Source organism: Drosophila gunungcola, assembly GCF_025200985.1.
Source record: "Drosophila gunungcola strain Sukarami chromosome X unlocalized genomic scaffold, Dgunungcola_SK_2 000032F, whole genome shotgun sequence".
Classification (NCBI taxonomy): Eukaryota; Metazoa; Arthropoda; class Insecta; order Diptera; family Drosophilidae; genus Drosophila; species Drosophila gunungcola.
The window spans coordinates 587,859-613,662 of record NW_026453186.1 but is presented as its reverse complement, the minus strand read 5'-3'; the positions used below and the strand labels follow the sequence as shown (position 1 = coordinate 613,662).

The window sequence follows — 25,804 nt, the reverse complement described above, 5'->3', positions numbered from 1 at the left end:
TTTAACTTAATTGTCAACATTGTGCCAAGCGGACACAAACAGCGACAGCAGGGACAATGGAAGGATGTGGAAGGATATGGGCAGGAGATAGGGGACAGAGGAGGAGGATGACCAAAAGAGCACAAAAAAGGAGCTCAGGGAACAAGCAGAAGTTGAATACTAAAACGGAAGGGCATAAAGTAACGGCACTAATGATGGAGCACGCCATCTTTGCAAAAGTGGTGTGGGAAAGAGAGGGGGCGAGCAGTGATAGAGAGAAAGAGAAGTCAGCAGTTCTGATTTTTTAAACACTACAAATTCATCAAAAAACCTTATACCAAGCCCTTTAAGAATATATATAAAACATTTACTTTCATTTTAAGTTGGTTATCAAATATAAAATACGAGAGTTATCAGAAAACATTTATAAGATATTTAAATTACAAATAATTATTTTAAGCCATGTCTTAATTTTATTTTTTTCTTTTACTTACATATATTATTTTCTACATTTTCTAGATAGCTTTTAAGCTTTTCAAGCCTTTTGAAATTTCAAAATATCAATCAAATAAATATTAAAAAAAAAGTGTTAAATTTAATTGCTGATGAAAAACGGAATGAACCTTTAATCGCACCTTTAATTTCTTTAATTTTAATTTGCCTCAATTCAAATTTTGTCACCTTTATGGCACGTTTAATTTTCAACGGAACACGAGCAAAAAACTAAACGCGAAAAAAAGTACAATCAAATGGCAGCGTGCTAATGAGACTCTAAACAAGCGTCGGGACCATTAACCCATGCCACCCCCAGTGAAAAACGCATGCCAGCACGCTTCTCATAACCCTTAACACTCGCTCCCCCAGAAAAAAAGGCAGCGAGCTCGAAACGAAACACAAAACAAACAGCAAACAGCAAACAAGTAGCGTGCCATGGCAATAAAATTTAAAAGCGTGATTATTTTCAAGAAGCCAAAAGAAATAAGCATAAATGGGGCTGGTGTGGAGGGGTTTAAAAATAAGAGGATTTAAAAAGCTTTCAGCGCGGACTAATTATGATTTGTGGCGGCTAAAAGCTAATTGCAACTAATTTCAGTTGATTTAAAAAAAAAGCATATCTTAACAGTCCCGCTAAAGCGCACAAAACACATTTGAATTTGAATTTAAATAAATTTATGGGAACCACTATCGATAGCAATCGATAAAGTGGGGAAACAGAGCGAGCTAGTTCAGCAGTGTGTGCACACCATAATATTGGTTTTAAAAATATCATTAAAATCGAAATATCATCGTTTTTATTAACTTTACTGATTTAATAATTAATAATTATTTTGTATTTATATTTTTGCCAAATTAAAAAATTTTAAAATGTTTAATGTTTTCAGAAGTATTGAACTTCTTAGCTTTTATAAAAAAAAGCAACCGAAATGTTTATTCGTAACACTAATTATTTTATAACTCTTTTAATCGTTTTAAGGGCTTTGTTTATATGAACTTTTCGGAACGAAAGCATATTTTAATTCTATAAGATTTAGAATTTTGTCAATCGATAACCATTCGTTGCTAGTTATCGATAAGCGCAGCTATACATATATCATTATTTACATAAACAGTATGTTTTTACGAATTTTGTATGTTGCAGATTTTGGCGGCTTCGGGCTTCCTTAACGGATATATTTGAATTTAGGTAACTACAACATTTTGGGGAAACCAAGTGGCCAGCTGTTTTCAGTCAGTGGGAACAGATGATCACAACAGACTAAACATTACCCAATTAGACTGCCCAAAACGACGATTCCCGTACAGTAAAGACCATGTCGGAGGACAAGCAATTTATAAGAAGGGAAAAGGATACCAAGGAGACTGGACACCAGACAATAACAAAGGATGTGGACATATATCGGGACACCTTCATTCGCTATATGGGTGAGTTCTTATCCGGATAATTCCAACATGGTTAGACGACTTATTCCCCCTTTTTGTTTTAACTACACCTATATATGTAGGTTACAGCAACGAGATTGGCGAATCCTTTCGCCCCCTAGTGCCCAAATCCCTGGTGGCTGCTACCTACGGCATGGCCATCGGATACGTCTGCACGGATACCTTCGATAAGACACTCCGCCTCCAAATGGACGGGGCATCCCCCCGAGAAGTGGCCATCAAGGGCGGCGACGTCTTTGGCTGGCAGATGCTGGCCTCCGTGGCCATTCCCGGCCTGGTCATCAATCGGTGGGTTCCTCCCTTTCCTGGGGACTGTCACCCAAAAACCCATATCGGTTATGGTTGAGAGCAGGCAATTAGGCATGATACCTCTTAGTCGTTTTATTTTCGTGTTGGTTACGTAATGGTTAGCTTGAATGAGCTAAAAAGATGAGCTTAGATACTTTAAAGTACTGTCATTTATAGTATATACATAGTATATCGTCATAGCAAGCTAGGTCGCGACTAACTGGTTATGAAGTACTATAATTTAGATGGGTAGATGTCATTATTTATTTATTTTTGATTTAAGTACCACAATTTTGTGTCGGTAGATATTGGTGTCAGCATTCTCATTTGGTTAACAAGTTTTGTACATAAAATAAACTGTGTATTTTAATTATATATATAGAATATTGTTACAACAAGCTATGTTGCTAATAACTTTTTTAATATTTTTGGTTTAAGGTCAGCAAAGAAGTCATCATTTCCATTTCAAAAGCAAATTTTATACATATCTTAGTGAGTAGACTAAAGCAAATATTTTAATGACTGAGAGTCGCATTATAAAATTATCACTAACTTAAGGTCCTTTTTCAGTATATTCTAATATTGAAATGTATGATTGGGACTTTATGTGAAGACAAAGTATAAAAATTCAATAGTGCTCCAACTTGTACATTTTTCGTGTCAACAAGCTTAATTGTTAGTCGGAAAATATGCGAATCAACTTAAACTATCACATGTGTACATATAAGTATTCGGAGAACATTTTAACTAGATTTATTTGTATATGTAAAGAATCTATTATTAATTGACTTAAAGGCTTTCATACTGCATATTGATACCAGGTTTTTGTCTTTTCAGGATCACTTGGGCCACCAAAAGACTGCTGAGTCGAGCTCCCATGCCGGTGCTGAAGACGGTGCCCACTCTTGTGGGTCTGGCCAGCATCCCGCTGATCATCCATCCCATCGACACCTTGGTGGACCGCCTGATGGACGCCACGTACCGCAAGATGGTCAGGTAGTGAACGCCGCGATGACGATCGATTGCAACCTATTCCTATCCTGTGTACACTCCCCCGGTGATAGTTCTTAGACACTAAGAGTTCGTATTAACTGTAGCGAAGCTTTATAATCCCAAAACATCCAGTTTGCATCTTGACAAGGATTTCCAACATAACGTTTTTGTTTATTGCAATTTGGGGGGTGCGGGGCCAGATAGTGAAAAAATGTACACGCTTTACAAAAATAATCACATTTACACAAGACTGAGGCAACAGGTGAAATGCCGGCTCTTAGGCCCTTGTCCCGAAAGACACCTAGTACTCCTCGTCGCTGTCGATCAGATAGGGACTGTCCAGGGCGCCCAATCCGGCGGCCACGCCTCCTTCGTTGGCGGTCGAGAGCTTGGTGCGCAGCATGTGCCCCGCCTGGTAGTTGTGCACAATGTGCTCGGCATCCCCGATCACCACGCCGAAGATGCCCAGCTCGGATACCATGTCCACGATCTGGGGCGGCATATCGCCACCGGGCCGCACCATGTAGCCCTTGGTCAGCGGCGGATGGATCAGGTCCATCAGGATCCAGGCGGACCGCTCCACGCGCGACATCCGCTGCAAGCAGAAATCGATAAAAATTCATCAGTAAACTAAAGATGACTTTATTATTAGCACTAGAAATTTAGTATTAACTGTAGAGCCTATATGCCTAAATGCTTTTAAATAGAGACAAATAAATAATAGCTTTATAAATTAAAAGAAATCAATGGAGTAATCTAAAATAGGTTTCTAGTTATAAACATATATATGTTGATCCAAATATTGGACTATGAGACCGTAATAAAATACAATATATATCGAAAAAATAATTGTATTTAAAAGCAACGTAAAGTGATTTGCTGAAACCACACATCGATTAAGATTCGTAAGTAAACAGGTAAATGGAACCTTCAAATTAGTAGAGAATTTATACTTTTATACTTGTCAAAATATCGAAATGAATTTGCTTTTTAAATCGAAATCAATCAATCGAGTGCCTTGAATTCGATTGACTTTTGCTTTCAAATAATGCGGCCAGTGTTGGGTAATGTACACTTTTTTATGGATCTTGGTACGGTACGAATACCTGTAAGTCAGTACTTAGGTAAGGTAAAAAATTGTAAAAAAAAAAGTAGTAAAAGTGCGAAAAAGGTAATATGGAAATTAAAATTTTTGTAATTTAATCATTTTGATATTTTGTATACCCTCCTGCAATTAAGTCTGTTTGTAGTAACATGTAAAAATAAACATCATAATATCTTGTACATGCGGTGGAATTAAATTATCTGTAAAGTTCAGTGAAATTTATGAGCATATTTGCGAAAATGGTACAACATTTAGTTTAACCGATATCAAGCAAATATCAAAAACAAAAAAAAAAATAGATATATATTTCAGTACCTAACATGGCATATTCGTAAGATAGATAATTGCCTCATTTTTATTTTAAGGTTAGGAAAAGTGGGATAAACCTACCTTGAGGGCATCGGGTATGTCCACTCCATAAACATTATTGCCACCTCCCTCGCGCTGGGGCTTCAGCACGAATCTCTCGGGAGTGCGCAGCGCCATTTCGTAGCTGGCGTTGCCCGCCTCGTTGTCGTCCAGCGAATAGAGACCGGTGAAGATCTTGCCCACCGCCTTGATCTCCTCCGGATCGTTGATGAAGCGCTCGAGCACCGCCGGCTGGGCGAGGGCCTGCTGCACCTTCTTGGTCCCCGCCAGATGGTAGTGGATCGAGGGGCACTTGATGGCCAGCGATGTCTCCATCAGGTAGCGGGCATCCCACTCCGCCTGCGAGTGGTAGTGTCCAGGCTCGTAGCCGGCACGGAAGTAGATCACGGCCACCTCCTGGGTGCCCCTGTCATGTGCAATAAATACAAATAAATAAATTAGGAAATTCGTACACATGTGGGTAAGTGCGGGGACGGGTAACACCTACAGCAGCAACTCCTTGGCCAGGCCCAGTTTGCCCTCGCGGTGCACCTCGGTGAGGGTGCGGCGCAGCACCTTGATGTGCGGATACGTCTCGCGGATGTAGAACTCGTGGAAGCGCTGGTCGCAGATGTTATACGACACATCCTCGATGATGAACAGGATCACAGCCTTCGGCTTGGCATAGATGTCCCAGGCCTTGACCATGCCGTCGCAGAGTCCCGATAGCGCCTTGTTGTTGGGCATCTAGAGTACAATATCAAATTAAACAGAATTTATTATTCCTTCTTTATATATGTTTTATTATTCTTAATTATTATTATTTCAAGTTCAAACTTGAGTAACATAATTTTGAAATGATAAGCCTCTCTATATCTATCATACAAACAAATGTTTTATTTATAAGGGCTTGTGAACTGCTTAATACTTAAATATTAATATATTTATGTATTTTCCATCAGAACCAGTTTTTTTATTTTCAGGGCGGTTAAAATTAATAGGGTTCGGGTTATAGAGAGCTTATAATATTTTTTATAGGTACATTTCCAATCTGTATTGGTAGTTGTTGTAAATAGTGAGGGTTGTAGAAAATTCAAATGATAGGGGTATTGACTGTATCTTAATAAAATAATTAATCTTAGTACTTTCTTTGTTTTTTTTTACAAATTTAAAAGGCTAGTTAGAACAATATACTGCATATTCAAATATAAACTTTATAGATAGCATTATAAGTTTTTTTTTTAATAATTCCCCCGGTTTACTCACATTGTGCAATTTATCCGCATGTCCCAGTTCGCTAAGTACAAATCTGCGCGGTAGAAAGAGATGGGGATTACCGGAACAGAAAGAGAGAGATTAGCATGATTCCGTAATCGTATAATGGCCAACAACAGCAACAAACAACAACAAATGTTTGGGGGCAGATGGGGGTTAATTACTGAGTTCAGAACCGCAAATAGTAGGTTAGGAATGTTTGGGAGTGGGAGTGGGAGTGGGACGGGTGGTGGGGTTAAGTGTAAATGTTAAAAATGTAAAGCGTGTAGAAAGGGACGGATATACAGCTAGCTAGAACCAATTGAACCGCATGCAAATAAGAAACAGCAAACGATAGAGATGGAACCCTTCCAAAAGGAGTGAATTGTGATCAGTGATCACCGATCAGTGATCACTGATCAGTGATTAGTGATCAATGCGTGCGTGAGTGAGTGGGTGGGTGGGGGGTAGGAGGAGTAGTTAGATAAATAGGTAGATAGACAGGTGTGTGTGTGTGTGTTTTTTTTAGGTGTGTGTTTGTGCATCCGTGCGTTTGATAGAGATAGAGATAGAGAGAGAGAGAGAAGAGCGCTTAATACTTCTGCTGCGGCACCAATTGGGTGGCAATGCCAGCGAAACTGGAGGCCACCGTGTTGATCTCGACCTGCTTTATCGCACAGCCCTCGGACACGTGTGCCATATAGTCGGATCGCAACAGACCGATGCTATAAGCCTGCAATTATGATCATTATACATTATATATACATTAGGTGCGTCACAGCAGCAACCCTTAAATAACCTACTTAGCCGGTAAAGCGATTAAAAAAATATTTTGCATAAATCTAGGTATGGTGTGATCCTCGGCCATTGTTCTTAATTGTATAGGATGAGGCAGGTGCATATATATATATATATATATATATTTAGAGGGGGGTGAGAAATGGCGGTAGATGAGACAATGAAAATATGCTTTTCCCAATTCGATTAATAGAGAGCTATTAATACAGTATTTTCTAATTATTTTTAGAACTAGAGAGTGAAAGTTTCCGCACACGCAATGTAATCATATCCTTAAATGAAGTCTCAAGAGCCCCTAACATTAGATTTTAGCATATAAATCGCCTTTGAAAAGGGTTTTTTTTTTAGGCAGATTAAGACATAATAAAATTAAGCAGTCATAAATTTTTTTTAAATTGGACTTGACAATGATTCAGCTTTATTTTTGGATAAGCAAAACCTTAGTCATATTGAAAACGCCCCCATTTCATGAAACGTGAAACTAAGCAATGCGTAGCAAAAGCAAGTTTTTAATACCATCATCATTTACTGCTGTTACTTTTATTACTTAATAAACATGTTCTGATCTAATCTGTTCAAATTATGTTTACGTCACCGCTGCTGGCAATTAAATAAGCAGACAAATACCAAATACCTTTAAACAAAACCCCATTGAACAGGTGTTTTTGGTCTTAACATGTTTTAACTTGGCTAAGTTAAGCAGGTGATTCAAACGCTTGGCGGAATGGAGAGTTAAGAGTTAAATGGAGAACTGACACCAATTACTCTAGTTGCTATCCATATTTTGCACCCAAAAATGCACCCGGTTTGTCCCTGTTATCGCTTTAAACAAACAATTACCAGGGGTATCTATATCAGTTGGGCCCGTATCCCTATCTGTAAACCTATCTGTAACCCTATCTGTAGTTCAGCTATGTGTTCGGTCTAAAAAGTGTGTCGAATAATCGTCAAATTCTGACCTTGAGACTATGAGATTAATATCTATCTTTAAGTGCATTTGTGTATTAAAAAAAGTCTATATTTATTAAGCCTCTCATAAAAATATGTATATGAAAGTAATCTATCAAATATAATATAGATTTTTGCAATGATTTTATATTTATTTTAATTGAATGTTCCAGAAACGTCTAGATATTTGACAAACACAATTTTCTTATTGTTAACTATATTATTTGGCTGAAATAACTGAGAATGACTATTCTCTTGGATAAAAAATAGTACTATCTCTTGCATATATCACAAATATTGTATATTTACTTGTTATAATTCTATTCCCCAAAATTTCTCATTAAAAAAGCAAAACTAAACTATGACGTCTGTCATTTTAAAGGGCTTTCTCGATAAGTTTGAAAAAGTAAAGGACAGCTGAAGGGACAATCACTGGGAAAAGTGGAGAATATTAAGCGGGTTAGCTGCTTGAGTTAGATCGGGAGGAGCAGGTGGCAAAAGGCATGAGGCATGAGGCATGTGGCATGAGGCATGTGGCATGAGGCAGGAGCAGAGCAGAGCAGATCAGATCGGGTACAGAGCAGGCAGGAGACAACAGGCGACAGGCAGCGGCAGCAAATCAAAATAACTACGCAACAATCTCAAGAACTCAACCAAAAAAGTTTGTTCAGGCACATTGTCAGCAAAATATTAAGCTATGTATAAATACAGGTCTAAGAAACAGTGGAGCAAAAACAACTTCAACTTCAACTTTAACTTCAACTAAAGTACAAAGGCCATGGCAAGGCAACACGCACTTAAGCACACACAACAGGAGAGGTTGTATTACAATTTAGCTTCTTCAAATTATAGCTCATGTCTGAATCTGATTTTAAATTTATTATAGAATTAATTTTCTACATTACATTAAGTTAAGATTTATTAATTTTGCTCTCAGATATAATGTGATTTCTAATCGATCTCGGAATTGGTTTTGAAAATCTTTTGAATTGAGAACTTACAACCGTTATTTTAAACTTTAGCATTTTTTGGATTAGCATATTTAATTAACACCCCTTCTTGATTTCTGAATCCATACAAATTTTGGGTTTCTTGCTTTAAACCTAAATAATATATATATGTATATATCTAAAACTGTTTTACTGAGGACCGTTTTTCTTTTGTGCAAAACAAGGCTATATATATATATATACATCGGAGTTAGATTCAGGAAACGAGATGGTTTTTGGATCTAGTGTTAGTGTGTGTTTTGTGTGGTTAGGCGGAGGATGCAAGCGGTGCAGGAATGCAGGAATGCAGTTATGCGATGAGATGGTCGGGTCATAAGAGGACTGGGTATTTGGCTAATGTTGCTGATGGTGGTGTGTGTTGCAGTAACTGCATTGATGGACTGTGGGTGTGGGTGTGGGTGTGTGGTTGTGGTTGTGGACAGCACCTTTGTATGGTTTTACTTGCTGGTCCCAAATGGCCAAAGCCCGAAGCTATCGTATTGATCTCGACTTGTTTCCAGCAGCAGTAAGCGGATTGAATGCCAGCCGCCCTGTGTTCCCGCTCTTTGGTGGCCCGGCACAGCTGAATTGCCCCGTGCTCTTCCATCCGCTCCATCCGCTCCGCCTGCTCCTCCTTCTCCATCTCCAACTCCAACTCCATCTCCATCTCCAACTCCATCTGCTTTCTGCCAGCAGCAGCAGCAGCAGTTCCGGCTCCTCCTTTCCCCACAGCAACCGCATCCTGGTCCCGATCCTCGCCAGCCGCCTGTCGCAGTGCCCGTGGCGACAACTCCGGACAACCGGACTCCAGCATCAAATCGCTGCGCAGCATTCCCAGCGATATTTCTTCGATTCGATTTGTATTTCGTATTTCGTATTTCGTATTTCGTGCCATAGCGATGCAATGAGTGACGGATAATGGAGCAACAGATTGTGGTTGAGATCGAGAGTTTGTACAATTGCGTGGTTAGGTTTTAATTTTTGAAAGGTGGGGGGCGGTGTCGAGAAAAGCACATATTGTGAAAGAGTATTGCACAGAAACCAAATGCATATCGCTTTGGAACTTGATATTTACAAGTAGTTTTAACCATTCAAATTAATCAATTAAAACATGAAAATGTTCCATCAAATTGTAATTATCCTATCGAATCGAAAATGTATGCATATATCAAGTTCTTAACGACACGAAAAAGGTAAAAAGAATTCATGGCTGTGCTGGTTTCGTTAGGGTAAATTAATGTAAATTAAAAAAAGGAGTAGCAACGGCAAAATGGCTAGCGTTTTTGGGGTCAGGAATGGACTGTCCTACATCGATTTACAAGCGGCTAACTGGGCGAACCAACGATAAGGAGCTGCGAGACCAGGATGCTCGCATAAATCACGCGAGATTAGCGCCTACAACCGAGTTCTTTCCGCTATGACTATGGCCGGGCGATTTATGGATGGGCGATTAGATTGCGACCGCGGGTGTAGAGGGGCCCAATAAATTCTATCGAGAAACCCACTGGCTGCCTGTTGATGTGCTCCCGATGGGGATGAGGTGGATACGTTGGGTGATACTGATGGTGATGGTGATGGTGATACTGATACTGATACTGATACTGATGGTGATGGTGATGTGCAGGGCGGAGGATAGCAGATGGATGGACGCCAGCTGACGAAATCTCACCTGGGTGAATCCGTGGGCCAGCACCTTGCGGTAGATGTTGAACAGATTGGCCGTGAACTCGTCCACTTTGATCGTCTCCGCCAGCGTCGTGGTGATGAACTCCTCGTCGTGGGCCACATTGTGCATCAGCCGGTTGATGATCGGCTGCAGGGCCACCGCCTTCTCGAACTCCTTGCGGGGAAACGAGGAGGGCACCAGCACAAAGGGGGCGAACTGCAAGAGATCCGGTTAAGTATACTCGTCTGCAAACACAGTCGATAAAGTCTAGCTTGAATCTTGACCAAATGTTTTACATACTTCTTTGGTTAACTACGCTATTGCTTCACTGAACTAAACTTGATTATAACCAAATGTAAACCTTGAATACTTAAAAGCTATAAATTTATTAGAAAGAAAATACTCAAAATACACAACCGTTAAAATCTGATTTTAACATTTAACAACTCAATAAGTATCCAAATTCGAATTTATTTAGTTATTCGTTTAAAAGAAATGTACCTAAGTTCATAAATAAATTAAAACCACTCAAATCAAACCTTTTTTAATCTAAAAAGCCGTAGCAAATCATTTCTGCCGATGGAATAAAATTATTAGACAAAATATAAAATATCAAAAGAGGCTTTTCATAAATCCATCAAAAATACATATACAAACTACTTCACAAAAAGTTAAAAAAGAATCACAAGAGTGCACTCTTTTTAAACAATAGCTTTTAAGTGCAGAAAACCATAGAAATTCACTTGTTGCTATGTTAATTACTACTAATTATTCTGATTCGGTATGGAAATGTTAAAAATTTAGAGCCGAAAACCCGATTCTCGTTACAGGTTTTACTGCACAAACAAATTAAAAATAAAAGATATGAGTGAAGAGTGATGAGTGATGAACACTTGCTAAAAACTAGCTCTTGGGTCTAGCAAACCATCACAATGGACGAATGAATGAATACCGTGAGATTCCTCCGTAGGAAACTCAAGATCTATATTGACCCACATTGAGGGAGTCCGGGCTGAAGGCGGTCTTCGAACGCATGGCGGCGCCGTGCATGATGGCATAGTCCTTGGCCTTGGCCGTCACCTCCAGGAGCTCGTCCTGCGGCAGCGGCAGGCGGATGCAGTTGCGCAGCACGGGCGTATTGGCGTCGCTGGACATGATCGCTGGACTTGTGGCTTAGATCGGTCTCTGTGGGGTCTGGGATCGGTGGATCTGGATCGGGATCTGCAAAACAAAGTGGAGAGCCCGGAGTGAGTATATTTCGATGCCTCGCGATGGGGTTACGGGGGGCCATCTCACGGTCTGTTCGCCGGAACTGCTCGCTGGCCACTGAATACTATGTATATGTGGTTTTTGGTGTTTGGTGTTTGGTGACTGATGACTGGTGACTGGCGACTGGTAGCTAATGCTCTGCCACTCTAGAACCCGAACTCGAACTCGAACTCACCACTGAAACAGCGCTATCTCCCGACTTTTGATTTCGTCACGTCACACACACACTCAGTGCCCGTGCCCGATTGTTGTGGCTCCTCTGCTCGTTTCCGTGGTGGTGGCACGCCCCCCGTTTGGCTGGACACAATGCGAATTTGGATACCTAATGGTTTGGCGCGGGGCTTTCAATTTAGAAATCATTCAAAAACTGACACGGAACGAAAATAATGTTTGGAATGGAACGTAAAAAAGCAAAATAATGCACGGGAAACTAGAGATGGAGCCCAGATCGATGTTTGTTTTTCGATAGTATCGCTTGGAAAGCCGGACCGCATATGTCGTCTTTCTGGCAGCGCCGCCATCTATCGATAAGTTTAATTTAATTAAGCGTTATTCTTATCGAATTTATATTAGTTTAAATAGTTTTGCTTTTTTTTAGAAAAATGCAAGCAACTAAAGGTTAACTGTTATTTTCAATAATACATAACATAGAATTATTTATTAAGCATTAAATGAGATACTTTTGAAATATTATCATACACTAATTTGATTAAGAGTCCAAGTTATATTACAAATTATTTATTTGTTCTTCAACAGTTGTGTTTTGTTGTCTAATATTTTGAGCAAGTAACTGTAAGAAAAACATACGATTATTTGAAGACCCATAATTATAATAAGAACAGACTACTTCTGTAATATATCAGTTTAAAAAAAATATATTTTTACTTATTATATTTTACTTATATATTATTTTATTTACATTTTTTACAATTTAGGTTTTTTGAATTAATACATATAAATGTTTACATATTATTTGATAAATTGTAATAAACTAATAGCACTAGAGAGAGTGCTATAGAAGTTTCATTTTCTATTCAGATGGAATATTAGGAAATAACCACCTCTACCAGAAAAACAATAATAACTTCGTCACCTTCTAATTATTATAATGGGGTATAGGATTTTGAGGACCAAGAATAATGCCAGAATATAAAAATGACCAATGAACCAAATGACTTACGAAAACTCTTAGTATGCACAAACTCTTATAAAAGCTATACCTTTTGATTGCTTTATCAGTGCTCATCGTCCACAGTGATAGACGGCCTAAAAACGTTAAGTCTGAAAAGCTGATTTAATTTTGATTTCCCGCCAAAAGTGCGTCACTTGTTAAAATGTAATCCGTCCGAATAAATCGGACAATTGCGAGGTTCGAGTCATTGCTAAACTGCCGATTGAAAACGCTCAAATGTTATCGAGTTTAGGGCGGCAACAAAGTTGCCCTAATATTAATTTTCAGGAATTTTCTGGATAGAGCGGGATAAATGGAACTCATTCAAAGCTGGTGTATGGTTTATAATTAATTATTGTAATAAGAGCTAAAAATATGATAGACTCACATATCCTCCCCACATGAGAACACGTAAAAACATCGGGTGCCTGATGCAATGTGCTGAATGTTACTGAAAAAATACAGGAAAATATACCCTGTCCAAAGAAAACCATAAAATAGCGTTTCTTTAGGTAAAATGCCTTAGCTTACACTTATTTGATATATTTCGACATTGAGATTAGCAAACATTTCTTGCAGAATTTGAAATAAAAACAGAGTGAAATCGTTAACAGTGTGCAAAAATTGAACTGATATATTTTCGCGGAAGGTTCAAATGATTGGGTTACACCCGCTAACAGCGATGTTAGCTTAAGTTTTTAACATTTCGGTATATTCCTATTCAAGTTCTCAACCAGTCGTGTCGAAGGGAAAACATTGTTTTCGTTTTAACTTCCATTAGAAAAAGATGCATTTTAACATTTCTGTTGGAAAAACATTGTATTTTAACAGTTTTTATGGAAAAACGTTCTTAACATTTCGTTGGCAAAATCGGTGGTCCATCGATATTTTGAAAACATCGATACATCTGGGCCGATGCCCAGTTTCCAAACCAAACATCGATGTTTGAAACAAGATCATTGCTTTAATAAAACTTTTATACTTATTTATTTATATGTTCTTGCTTCAAAACAGGAGCTTGTCCACAACAGTTTTCGTCGAGAAGGGTTGCTCAGAAGTTCCTTGTTTTTAGTTGGTCACAAGCAATCAAAACTCCTTGCTTTCTTAATGACCCCGGCTCTTTCAAATATCCTTCTGAATGAATGAAGTTAAAGCACAAATAGAGCTTACATTAACACAACTTAATTTTCAGAAATATATTCATCACAGAACACACAGAGCACACAATAATATAACATTTAATTTTATTAAAAAAAATTTTTTTACAAAAATATTTAGAAACAACGGGGCTATTGCGCTGTCTGACGAGGCTCCAAGAAATGAGCTAATGAAGTCGAAAATCACAAAAACATTATGAAAGCTAAATATATTTCCCCTACAATGGCCTATGATCTTTAAAACATATCAAATATCAACAAAATGACTTAGGTTTGAAAAACAAAATCGTTAATGGGGTGAAAAAATTACTTTTTAAATTTTGCCAAATGGACACTTTTTAACCAATGCAAAAGTTCATAGGACATTGTAGGTAGGACCCATTTTAGATGATTGAGTATCAATTTGAAACCGATCGGTCAACTTGTAGTCGAGTAATGAAATCAGCTGTCTTTTCGAAATAAACGTTGTTAAAGTTTCAGGTGCAGCTGTGTATGCCTGCAAGCTGTCGCAAAAAAATAAAAATTGATTTTAAAAAAAAAGTTACACTGGTAAGGCGCATTAAATCTTCGTTTTTCGAACTTATTGTTAAATCATCGTTTCCCTTAAATTTTTTTGTTGGGCAGAGGGAAAGCAGAGTAGAGATGGGAAAACCGATGATTTGAAAACATCGATGACATCGAGTAGGCATACATGTTTCCACACCTCTAACAGAGAAATGTTAGGAAAACGTCGAACTAACAGAGAAATGTTAGGAAAACGTATTTTGCGCGTCCGTTTTCGTCCGATTTTCTTCGATTGAGTCGAGCTGCAAAGATCTGTGAAAAAAACCACGCGCTGCCGCCGCCGCCGCCAAAAAAAAATGCCGAGTCGGTGAACCAAAGAGAAGAAGGCTAAAGTTGCCTTGCTTGAATCGGGAAAACAGAAAATCAACGCTTTTACTTAAGCATTTTTCCCGAGATACCCGTGTCGGTGTATGCGTTTACCTGCGTGAGTGTGTGGGTGTGTTTTTTTTTTTCCTCTTGGTGTGTGCCTTTTTTTTGTACACTGCTGTGGAGACGCGCTCTTTTTTGTGGCAGACGGGCGGAAAGAAGAAAAACCAAAGAGAGCTAGCATAAAAAAATAAGAAATATCAGTCAAAATCGCATTGTGAAAAGTTTGTTTATTCAGTAAGAGTACAAAATGGAAAACATGGAAATAAGGAGCAGCGGCTGCAACAACAACAAGTAACGAAAAACGGCAAAAATTTTTGTTTGCCTCTCTCGCTGCCTGGGTGTACGTGTTGTGTGCGTGTGTTTGTGTGCGCGTCACATATCGACGTCCCTCTCCACCGACAACAACAACAACAAAAGGAAAGAAAAAGAGAATAAAGTGAAACATGTTTTTTCTGTGGCAGCAACAACAACAGCTGCAGCTACAACAACAACTTCGAAAATGGATTAAATAAGTTTTATCGAAAAAAACAACAAAGCCAGAAGCCGCAAATCAAATAACCCAGAAACAAACGGCGAAAATAAAATGTAAGTAAGCATTTTTATGCTTCTGTTTTTCTGTTTGGTTAGGTTGAAAAAAAAGAGAAAAAAGAGCCGAAAATCAAGCGTCGAACATTAACAGCGTGCTGTTATGGCTAACAGTGTTGCTGTTAGGCGCCCAAAGGTAATTCAATTGGACTAACCGGCATGTTAAAGTCCAATTGGATTTTGTACATGAATTAATTTAATTAACTTTTGTTTTCATAATATAAATCAAGCGTAAAATAGAGATAAATTAATTTAAAAGCTGCACCATTGGGTTTGCAAACCAAAGTCTTTCAAGAATTTATTTGTACTGTTTTTTATAAGGGTCTATAAAAGTGTTTAAATATTAGAAAATGGTTTTCCAACACAAACCCTGATGATTAAATGTTGTCCCAATGTATATTGAGAAAGTCTTTTTAAATCAATTAGTTTTAGATTTCTTATACTGTTAACCAGCATTTCATTAATCTAATGATACAGTTCGTTTTAGGAAAAAATATGAGCAATTGGTATTCATATAGCGAGGTTGAGATCTGGGCGAAACAATTTATAAGTTTTAGGCTATGTTTTGTTATATTGTAATTTGCGGTTTTAAAACTATGATTCTTGTATTAATTTAATTTAAAATATCATTTTTATTGTTCTTTTCTCATTATTGTAATTACATAATTAAATAATATGCTAAAAGTGTTAATTGACGATTTAAAAATTATATTTCATTTAGTCTAATCCGATAGATTTGCTCTCTTTTTCGCTCTCTTTCTTGCTATGAAATGCGCGCGCCCTCTCTCTATTCCTCTCTTTTGTTCCTCATTTCTCTTTTCCGTTTCGAGTTTCAAGAAGCGACGCCAAATAGCAATAGAAACAACAACAACGCAACAGCGCCGCAAAAGGTGGCAACACTGCTGCCGTTGCACTTTAACAACCGCACCAACCTTTTTCGTCAAAAAACAAACGAACAAAAAAAAAATAAAAACCCCAAACAGCTGGACGCGTCGCATAGGCAGATGTTTTTTTTTTGGTTTTGACCGGAAAGGGATGAGTTTTCCATTCTCCAACTCCCTGTGCTGTTTTCTTTCTCCTCTTTCCGATCGTGCTTCGTTTAATTTTTGGCCTTGCACTCGTTTTCCTGTGCCTATTCCAGTCGCCCAACAACAACATTTCCTCCATTGTTATTGTTTATTTAAAAAGAATTACGGCACTGCAAAGCGAATTTGTTGGTAAACAATTGCATATTCAAGCAGTTACAGTGGTCACTCGGATTGTGGAACCTTGAGGTACTTGGATATTCATGTTTTTGGCTTTTGCTGTGATAACCATTGGCATAAAAAATCTAACAAAAATTTTATTTTGTTTTATTTTATTTTATAAATACAACAAACAAGCTGAAACAATTAACATTTAGAACGTTAAAGTGTACTGCCAACCTTATGTAATCTGAAGGCATTTTAAAATTAGATTACATTATCTATAGCATTTGCAAAAATAGAAAATATAATCTGCAACCATTATAAAATTAGAACGTATACTTTGGAACCTCTATCAAAATCAAGAAGGCATTTGAGCGGGAATGTGATCCTCTCTGATCCTTTAAATATGAAAGCAATTGAAAAGCTCTTTAGGTGTAGAAAATATAACGTTAATGTTGTTAAAAAACCGTATTAGACCGTGGAAGATATCCTTTAAACCTTGCTAAAGCGCAGTTTGAAAAATGGACTTGGGAACCGGAACGGAAATAGGTTATCTGTATCAGAATGTAGAGTGTTCATCGCAACCCTTGTACATAATTTTTCCTTGACCACGAATCCCCCGCCGGGGGAGCTTCTCGCGCCGCTTTCGCTGTTGATCCCGACGTCGCTGTCTGTAGAGATCCAAGAGGACGTTGTAGCTGGCTCTATCGGAACCGAAGGCACCGCCGCATCCCGCCGCCCTCGGAGGAGGTGTTGTGGGTGGAGGCACGCAATTGCTTGCAGCAGCCTTTTGCTTGGCCTCAGTGGCGTCGTTAGCCGCTCGACAGGCCGACTCCCTCACCAGCTCGTATTCCACTTTGGCCTGCGCCACCTGGCGGGCCAATCGCTCACCACGCGCCTTGGCCGCTGCCAACATTTGGACTTTCTCATCGAGGTCTTTGTGGGCCTGCTCGATCAGTTGCTCGATGTCCGCCAAAGTGCCCCTTGTGCTATTCACCAAGACGCTGACAGAAAAGATGCCGAAAAAGATCGATATCAAAACGGTATTCAAAATGGCATCAATATTCAGAATTCCAAAATATTGATAGTTAGTTTAAATATATGGAACATAACCAAATATTTTTTGTTCTATTGATATGATATTCTGGAAAGGCTTTTGTTTAACTATGACATTTGTAATGATTGAATATTTAGGCAGTATTTTTTTTGCTTATACATACCCGAAAGAGGCGGCTTGAGCCTCAGCCGCCTTTACCGCTGCACAAGCGCATCCCGCATCCGCTTCACTGGACTCCAGGGAATTGGCCACCCGTTTCACAACCTCTTCGGCATCCTGCATTTCGCTTTCGTAATGGTCCACAATGTTTTGTTTGCCTTCCAAAACGGCATCGGCGGCAGACGAGGCGGCCTTCGCCTTTTTAGCCAGTTTCATTTTCACCTTGCGCGAGGCATTCTGGGCCGCCTCCGCCTGGGCATTATTGGCAGCCCTGGCCACGTCGGCGGCCTTCTGGGCTATGTGGGTGGCCTTCATGTTGGTGTTGATCATCTCCATATTACCGCAATAACCATCGCTCGTAGATGAACTGAATTGGTGGGACGGTCTCATGCTGGGCGGGGGCTCCATTGTAACCGGAACGCTGCTCTTCGGGTCGCATTTAGCCTCATCCGGGAGCATGTCATCGCTGGTGTTGTCCAGATAAGTGTCGAATCCATACATGGGTAGGTCAAAGCTCATCGAGCGGGCACAGGTTATCCGAAGGAATATCATAAGTGCGATACACGCTAGAAATGACTTCATTTTGGATTCGAAATTTTGAAGGATTCGACTCAGACTGCCTAGCAGATGATAAAAACTACACTACGCAATACAAGTACATATATGTATGTGTGTCTTAAATCACTAAACAAAAATCAATTGTGGTTTATTTTAAAAATCTTGGCCCTGGAGGATGTTTGAAAATAAATCCTTTTGACAGCTCAGACTGCTGAGAACACCCATTAAACCTGCAATTACATAGTGGCTGTTCTAAAAAATATTTTAAACCGTCTTTACAATATCGAGATTCATGTAATATATATGATAAATTATAAAAATATATTAAATTTGATGAGTTAAGAAAATGTATTCAATTTAAGAAATCCATTTTGGAATAAATAACTCCCTTAAAATTATTAAAATATATAAATTTATTATTCGCATTTGTTTATCAAAAGAATCGTATTGTTTTCTTTAAAACACAAATTCGTTTCTATAACCCCAATTCTAGAGTATCTTTAAGAGTTTGATTGCCCTTTAACGATTTATTAATTAAGTGAAAAATAAAGATGTTGCTCATATTTTCCCCTATCGCTTTCCCCGCTTTCGATTTTCCCTGCAGGATTAATAGGTGCCACAGCAATGTGTAATTAACACCTTAGTTAGTAGCTTTCACACCTTTCTCCCCCTTTTGGCGGGTAAAATGCGTATCAAGAATATTTCATTAGTCCCCAATTGCGGCGCAATTGCGACGCTGTCGCCGCAGCCAACTAACTAACTAACTAGCTAAGTAACTTACTAACACGTGTGCTGACCAGAGAGAGAGAGAGAGTGGGAGAGAGAGAGAGAGAGAGTGACTGAGGGGGAGAAAGGGGAAAAAGTGGGTGGTACAACTGTCACTTAATCAAAACAAACCAGCTGCCATACACGTGCTGCCCAGCGAGCGAGAGAGAAGACATTTGTTTTGGTTATTATTATTTTCCTCTCTAATCAGTGCAGCAAAACAAATAAAAATACTGAAAACAGAAACCATAAGTGCAGTTAACTAAAGGCGGGGAAAACCCGCTGGCAAAAATAACGCCGACTCATCGCAAACGATCTGTAGATACAGTAAATATTGGTAAATATCGTTGTAATCGGCTTGCACTGGACAAATAAACCAATTTATTTATTTTGACTAAATAGACCCTTCGATTTGTTGCTAAGAATTGTCTTTTTCTTTTATCATTGCCAAAACATTGATTCAGCAGACATTGAAAAGACTTAAACCCTCAAATAAATATTTATTCTTGGAAAGATTCACATTCTATGTTTTCTAAGAAATAATAATTTTATTTTTAGCTGAAATTACTAGAAAGAGTTGTATTTGCCTTTATTTATAATCTTTATAGGTTGGCTTTTAGATGTGCTTTCTCAGGACTTATTGTGTTTTTATATTTTTGTTTAAACATTTCAACTTTATTGTTGTGTAATGAGTTAACATTTCAATAATGTACGTAAATACGAAATTGTTCTGGAGGAGATATTTATTTATTGAAGTTCATTCCAGCTATTTGTCTCCATTGTTATTTAGTAAAGTAATTGTAGCTTTTTCTTATTCTTTTTCCTGTTTTTTTTATTGTTGCTGTTGCTTGCAGTCTGCTTGTGAAATTTAAATTTTCAATGCCACCGTCAAAGCTGCGACGTCATCCGTCATCAATGAATGCGCAGTTTTGAATTACCATACAAAACACACAGCTGCACTTAAAAAATATAGAATGATACCGAGTTTTGTATAATAAGTTTACAGAGGCATATTAATAATTAAAAAAAATGTGTTTTGTAAAAAAATTATATTGCTTTTGCTAAAAAACAAATCAAAAAGATATCATATGCCAACTTTATTAAAGGGAAATCAAATATATTTGGGAATTAAAACCATCTGTTTTTAAAAACAAAAATTAACTGAAACTATAATGTTAATTCTTAAAATTAACTAATAATAATAATTAAATTATACGTCGGCCACAATTTATAACTTTAATTTACAAACATGAAAGGTTATTTTAATTGCCGCTTGTTCTTTTGTATTTTTGCCACTTGTTAGTGTTTATATTTTTTATTTGCACATTTTTGCGCTATTGCGTATTGAGCAAAAATCAACTTTATTAAGTGACCTTGTGTGTGGCCATGTGCCTCAATGTATGTGTGTGTGTGTGTGTGTGTGTGGGGGGGGAGGGAGAAGGCAACAAAGCTCTGCGACTGCGCCGCTCACTTCACTTCTCTTTACTTAACTTAATTTTTGTTGTATTTCAGTTCATTTCGCTTCAGTTTCGGCTAAGGCAAAATCGGTCATTGAACTTTGAACCAAGCGGAGGAAAAAAAAAAAACAAATAAAAACAAAAACAAAAAACACCAGCAACAACAATGGCAGAAATAAATAAAATAAACTTTGCCAGCCAGCGGCATTTAAATTCTTCGTTCTTCGTTCTTCGCTCTCCTCTATCCTCTCTTCTCCGCTTTCGATTCTTCTCTACCGCTCTTTCCTTACTACGCACTTAGCCAAGGGGTGCGAGTGGGACGCGGGATAGGGTGATGGGGGTACGGAGAGTGGGAAGAAAGAAAGCATAAACTCTTCGCCTTTTTTTGCACAATCTTCCATTGAAAAAGCGCTTTTAAAAGCGCAAAAAACCGTTTTTGTTGTCGTTCATTTTTTTTTTTACAGTCGTAATTCATTAGCTGATTTCAAAAGAATAAGGTATGTTTTTTTTATATGAGCAATTCTAGAACTCTGATCAAAAATGTCTAAAGTTTTCTTTGTTTTGAAAGACTTAAGTTTGAAGTTAATTTCATGGAAGTATACAAAAATATAACCAAATGTATGTACTATTTATTTATTCAATATATAAATTCTTATGGAAGTTCTGCCGTATTAATTTCTTGGCTCTTTCACTGGCCATGTTTCTTCAGTTCTTTTTTTTGGGCTAATCAGCGATACTAATGAATACAGAAGAAGCGGAAAACGCCTACAAGGTATTTTTAGTAGACACCTAGAAAATCTGGAGCACGCATATAGCCAAATATATACACTGGGTGGTAATAGTGTGAGTACGCAATATTAATGAAAACTTTTTTTCGGGCGTCGCCACATGTTGCTCAAAAATTAAACCGAAAACAAAACACAGAGAAATTTGCTGTTGCTAAAATATGATTTATTTCTCGTATTAGTTTAGTAACAGCATTTAATTTGCACGCAAATTGAATTAAACAAAACGAGCGCGAATGGAAAAAGTCACACGAACGATTTGGGTCACCACATGCCGTCTTTATTTTCTGCGGTGGGTGGATGTAGTGGCTGGGTAGCGGAGAAAGGAGAAAGAAAGAAGAAAAAAGAAAGAGAGCACGAGCACCGAAGCAAACACATATATGTACATATATTCACTATCCGTATGTATAATAGGCACAATCTGACAGACAGACAAACCGATTCTGACGTCAAACGGCCGCCGCTTGATCATAACGTTTTATTTTTTAATGCCCCATAAATATAGTGGCTACTCACTATATTGGCCCAAAATTCGGTATTCCCCACTTTTAATTTATAATTCAGAGAAAGTTTCGACCCGAAAAGCCAACAATTAAATTTGGTTTTAATCTAATTAGGTAATGAAATTGCAGTGGAAGGTCGTTACAGCCAACCCACAAACAACAAGAGCCTAAACTCTATTGATAAACATCTTATTTTCTGCAATTTTGTTCAAAACCAATAGTTATTTTTATAACGACCAGGTCTTGATACATTTCCAAAATTAAATAATATTAAAAAATATTACTTTTTGTAACAAAAATTCATAAAATAACTACAATTTATTTGCGAATCAGCACTGTATTTGTATGAATGTTTACGTGGAATTTTTAGTATTTTTTCCCAGATTTGGAGGGGGGTACAATGAGACTCGATCTCGGAGATATTTGTAGACCACCCACCCGATGACGGGGTAACCAGCTACTCCGAAAAAAAAAAAAAAACAATTAGCTCGCGTTTCTTTCAGTGCGCTATATATTGTTTCTTTTTTCGTGTGGGGAGTGCGTGGGTATGTGTCGTTATTGCAGCTATTTATTGTTTCTTTTTGTCGATTTCGTGTTGGCCCCAAAATAAAATGATGAAACATGCGAAAAACTGTGGCTGCTGCCTACGCTAAAAATAATTGCAAAATAATAAATAAATAACGCTTTCTCCCCGGACATTGCAGAAAAGTGTGAAAAGTCAAACGAACTGATAAGCGGTCGACGGTCGATCAGTTGACAACAACGGGTTAACACACGTTAGCCACATGCAAAGATCCGCACGCTGGGAATTACTTGTTTATTAGTCACAAACTGCAGAGAGGAGTGACGCATTCAATTCGTTTTTATACATTTCTGATTCACGGGAAGAGAATCATTCACAGGCTGCACTTTTCTTCTTTTTCTTCATTTTTTTTTTTTTATTAGGGAACTGGTTTTTTCTGCTTTGTCGGTAAATTGTGTGAATAATTTTCCGCAGAAATGCAAAAAAAAAAACCAAAACACCACAAACATTCACACCTGTACAGTGGGAGTTGGAAAACTTGTTTTTATAAATTTAACTTATTTACAAATACCAGCAAAATAAAGTAATTACATAATTCTGGTGTGTTTTGGACGGCTCAAGGTCTGGTGCCTATTTTTCTTTCATTAAATTAAAATGGTAATTACATAAAAATATCATTAAATAATTTAATTTATTTATAATTAAAACAATTTTCTTTAGACACAGTGCAATACTCAGCAGATCGATTAAAACTTGGTTCAGGTAAAAGATGGAATGATCAAACATTTTTCAAATTTATTACACCTAGCTTAAGCTGTATTAGTTTTATATTGCAATAAATCTTTATCTCCATAGAATTCTTAGGTTTGTATGAGGTACAAGAAAAATGTACAAAAAAGTTGAAAAAAATTAAGAGAAGTTGGCTCATAATTAAAAAAAGCAACTTTACTCCCATTAAAAATGTATGAAGATTTGCTTTGGTTTTATATTTATTTTGCTGTATAGTTGTTGAAATATAAAGTTGGCGACTATGCTTGTGACCGAAGCTGTATTTTTGTCCTTTTTTTGTGTTATCCCTTTATTTGCCGAGAGGCAGAGCCAAAATTTGAAAGAGTGATGGCAACCCTAAGTGTCTGCTGGTCAATTCCATTTGCTTGGCAACAAAATTGCGAAATGCCGACATGTGCCGCAGAAAAGCAACAACAAAGAGCAGGCAGCGCAGCTCTAAACGCTAATAAACGCTACTTTCACCGCAACAACAAAAAATGTGCTAGTATAGTATGCTTTTTGTTTAGCTAATTAAAATATTTGCTCACGTATTTGTATGGGGTTAAACAACATTTGTAATTAAAATGCACACAAAATTTTTCGCCTTGACAACAGAGTCGAAAAGGAGTAATCGAAATCGAAATCGAACTATAAACAGCTGTCACTCGTGTGCATGATGTGTGTGTGTGAGTGCAGTGTCAGAGGTGGGCGCGTGTGTATGTATTAGAGGCGGCGCCCCGGCAGCAAAAAAAAAAACGATTAAAAAACGCCAAGCCACACGTTGAACTTGCGCGCTCTCTCGCTCGCACACAGACGCATGCTTTTTGCGTCGCGTGTCGTTCGTTCACCTGCCAAAGAGAGAGAGAGCGAGAGAGAGCGGCACAAGAGAGAGAAACCGTTAACAGTGAGTTAACAGAGGCAGAGAGCGCGCGATTGTTTTTATTTATTATTTTTATTTGCGCCGTACGTTTCAAACCTTTTCCGGCTCTCCAATATATGTATATTATCTATAAATAATTATAATTCAATTAGTTAATTAAACAAACGTGTTTTCCTTTTCTTCCAGCAAACAACAACAACAACCACATCAGCAGCAAGCAGTACAGTTTTGTAAACAAAGCGTGGCGACAATTATTTACCAATGTCAAATATAAATGAAAATGTAAAAATAAGCGAAAAATAGAAGTGCTTGTAAAATGTTTGAGCAAAATGTTGAAAAAAGCGGCAGTCAAAAACTACCATAATACTAAAGCAACATTAAATTGAGCAAATCGACAAGGAATTGCAAAGTAATCGATTATTATTTCATGAAAACGCAGTAGAAAGCAAGATCGTGCTTTCTTCTCAGATTTCCCTCGTGCGTGTGTGTACGTTCGTGTGTGTGTGTTTTGTTTTCATTAGAGCACACACACACGCTCCCGTTGTGTGGGAGTGTGTGTAATTGCAATGCTAAACGGTATATAAACGGAAAGAGCAATAACAACAACAGCAGGCGGCGAAGAAATACACATACCAACGTGTTTTTGTTTTGTTTGTTTCATAAATGTTCAACTATTACACTGAAAAAAATAAGAAACGGCAAGCAAATCCAACAAAAGACTTTAATTGTGTTCATAATTTTAAATAAAAAAAACAAACAACAAAAAGTATTCGACCCATAAAAATATATACGAAAAAATATATATATTATTATTGGTTATAACACATACATAATAATATATTAACTGGTACTCACGAAAAAAATAAAAAATAATGCAACAACGACACAAAGGATAACGAAAGGAATTAAAATACACAAAAACTATTTATTTATAGAAAAAAAATCACAAAAAACCAAAATCCGACAAAAATACATTTTCAATCTATCCAAATCACATGAACAAATAACGCAATAATATACATATATATATATATATATATATAAACACAAGTATATATATGTAAAGTACATATATAGTAAAATATAGGAATAAACAAATCCAAGTAACAATTCATTTATCAGCGCAAAACCAACAAACATCAGCTCCATGTATAGATTAGAGGATACGAATAGCGGCGGCGTTATGGATAAGAATAAACAGAAACGTAAGTACTCTTCGATTTCACTTGTAAAAACTCAAGATCGGATTGCTCGAACCCCTCCAGAAACTGCCGATTATTTCATCATTCTACCTAAGTCTTGGACTCAAATTTCATAAACTTTTCATTTTCCTCATCTGTTCCAAGGGGTTTGGTGCGCTTTTGACTTTCATATCGTTAACAGTCGATAGCTCAAGAAATTATTTTTAGAATTTTTTGTCCAAACACCAAAACAAAAAATTCCCACCAACATGTTTGTGCATTTTTGTATATTACAGCGGTTTAGGAACTTATAATTTATAGTTTTATAGATTTTTAATAATGTTTATAAAAATATTTTAAAATACTCGAGTACAAGTTAATTGATCATTGCTTTAAAATTTAAAATAGTATTCTCTCGTGAGTAACTTATAAATAATTATTAGCTTTTCAAACTAATTTAAGTGATAAAAAACACAACTTTTATGTCGTAGCAGAGTAGAATTCTATAATAAAATTTGGTTGAATTTCTAATGTTACGTTGTTTAACAAAAACCTAA

General features: G+C 37.4%; 4 protein-coding genes across 10 annotated transcripts in view; 2 read left to right on the top strand and 2 right to left on the bottom strand.

Moving 5' to 3' along the window:
- Positions 1 to 1,531: 1,531 nt before the first annotated feature.
- On the top strand, positions 1,532 to 3,363 carry LOC128260579 (mitochondrial fission process protein 1). Of its 2 annotated transcripts, none has more exons than XM_052993717.1 (4): positions 1,532 to 1,663; positions 1,755 to 1,902; positions 1,983 to 2,208; positions 3,046 to 3,363. In XM_052993717.1, the coding sequence occupies exons 2-4, from the start codon at positions 1,791 to 1,793 to the stop codon at positions 3,206 to 3,208; spliced, it is 501 nt and encodes a 166-aa protein (XP_052849677.1). In that variant the 5' UTR covers positions 1,532 to 1,663; positions 1,755 to 1,790; the 3' UTR covers positions 3,209 to 3,363. The 2 variants fall into 2 exon arrangements, with proteins under 2 accessions (XP_052849677.1, XP_052849676.1); XM_052993716.1 differs by having other exon boundaries at positions 1,583 to 1,607; positions 1,664 to 1,902.
- Positions 3,353 to 12,045, bottom strand: LOC128260565 (glutathione synthetase-like). 6 transcript variants are annotated; one of them, XM_052993696.1, is made up of 8 exons: positions 11,754 to 12,045; positions 11,306 to 11,530; positions 10,303 to 10,525; positions 9,090 to 9,489; positions 5,921 to 5,963; positions 5,163 to 5,401; positions 4,697 to 5,081; positions 3,353 to 3,796 (listed from the first exon to the last, which is right to left on the bottom strand). In XM_052993696.1, the coding sequence occupies exons 2-8, from the start codon at positions 11,462 to 11,464 to the stop codon at positions 3,503 to 3,505; spliced, it is 1,743 nt and encodes a 580-aa protein (XP_052849656.1). In that variant the 5' UTR covers positions 11,465 to 11,530; positions 11,754 to 12,045; the 3' UTR covers positions 3,353 to 3,502. The 6 variants fall into 6 exon arrangements, with proteins under 6 accessions (XP_052849656.1, XP_052849651.1, XP_052849652.1 ...); XM_052993691.1 differs by lacking the exon at positions 9,090 to 9,489 and adding an exon at positions 6,508 to 6,641 and having other exon boundaries at positions 10,313 to 10,525; positions 11,754 to 12,042; XM_052993692.1 differs by lacking the exons at positions 9,090 to 9,489; positions 11,754 to 12,045 and adding exons at positions 6,508 to 6,641; positions 11,606 to 11,747 and having other exon boundaries at positions 10,313 to 10,525.
- A 2,591-nt stretch (positions 12,046 to 14,636) lies between these two features.
- The window catches only part of LOC128260557 (serine/threonine-protein kinase minibrain), a 28,879-nt gene continuing 17,711 nt past the window's right edge, over positions 14,637 to 25,804 (top strand). The window contains exons 1-2 of the mRNA XM_052993670.1: positions 14,637 to 15,424; positions 24,253 to 25,271. Coding sequence (XP_052849630.1) covers positions 25,214 to 25,271 — 58 coding nt within the window. The 5' untranslated portion in view covers positions 14,637 to 15,424; positions 24,253 to 25,213. The remainder of the gene's footprint in view (positions 15,425 to 24,252; positions 25,272 to 25,804) is intronic.
- Positions 16,815 to 19,179, bottom strand: LOC128260572 (uncharacterized). The gene is made up of 3 exons (XM_052993707.1): positions 19,167 to 19,179; positions 17,832 to 18,393; positions 16,815 to 17,615 (listed from the first exon to the last, which is right to left on the bottom strand). Exons 2-3 carry the CDS (start codon positions 18,377 to 18,379, stop codon positions 17,171 to 17,173), a joined length of 993 nt encoding a protein of 330 aa, XP_052849667.1. The 5' UTR covers positions 18,380 to 18,393; positions 19,167 to 19,179; the 3' UTR covers positions 16,815 to 17,170.